Source organism: Trypanosoma equiperdum (genome assembly GCF_001457755.1).
Source record: "Trypanosoma equiperdum strain OVI genome assembly, contig: ctg_719, whole genome shotgun sequence".
Classification (NCBI taxonomy): Eukaryota; Euglenozoa; class Kinetoplastea; order Trypanosomatida; family Trypanosomatidae; genus Trypanosoma; species Trypanosoma equiperdum.
Window position 1 is genome coordinate 6,746 of NW_027124664.1, and position 254 is coordinate 6,999.

At 28.7% G+C, this 254-nt stretch overlaps 1 protein-coding gene across 1 annotated transcript in view; it reads right to left on the reverse strand.

Annotated features, from left to right (window-relative positions):
- Positions 1-165: 165 nt before the first annotated feature.
- Positions 166-254, reverse strand: part of TEOVI_000331100 (uncharacterized protein) — a gene marked incomplete at both ends in the record, with an annotated part of 1,356 nt that continues 1,267 nt past the window's right edge. Inside the window, one exon of the mRNA XM_067226235.1 lies at positions 166-252. Coding sequence (XP_067082336.1) covers positions 166-252 — 87 coding nt within the window. The remainder of the gene's footprint in view (positions 253-254) is intronic.

Genomic DNA, 254 nt, shown 5'->3' on the forward strand with positions numbered 1-254 from the left:
CACTTCTAATTCCCATAATGTTGCTGACTTTCATCACAAAATCTGATAATATCTCATTATGTAGTAAATCTAACAAATGTTCTCCTCAAAAAAATGTTTATGAGATTTTATAAGCTTAAAAAATTGAGCAAAAAGTTTTTACAAAAAATTCTTAAAAGTGTAATGCTAGATGTAAAATTTAAGAGAGAGATGGGCCTTGTTGATGAAAACAGAATTGCTTCCTGTGGTATTTGTGGTTTTTGCATCATTTCCTT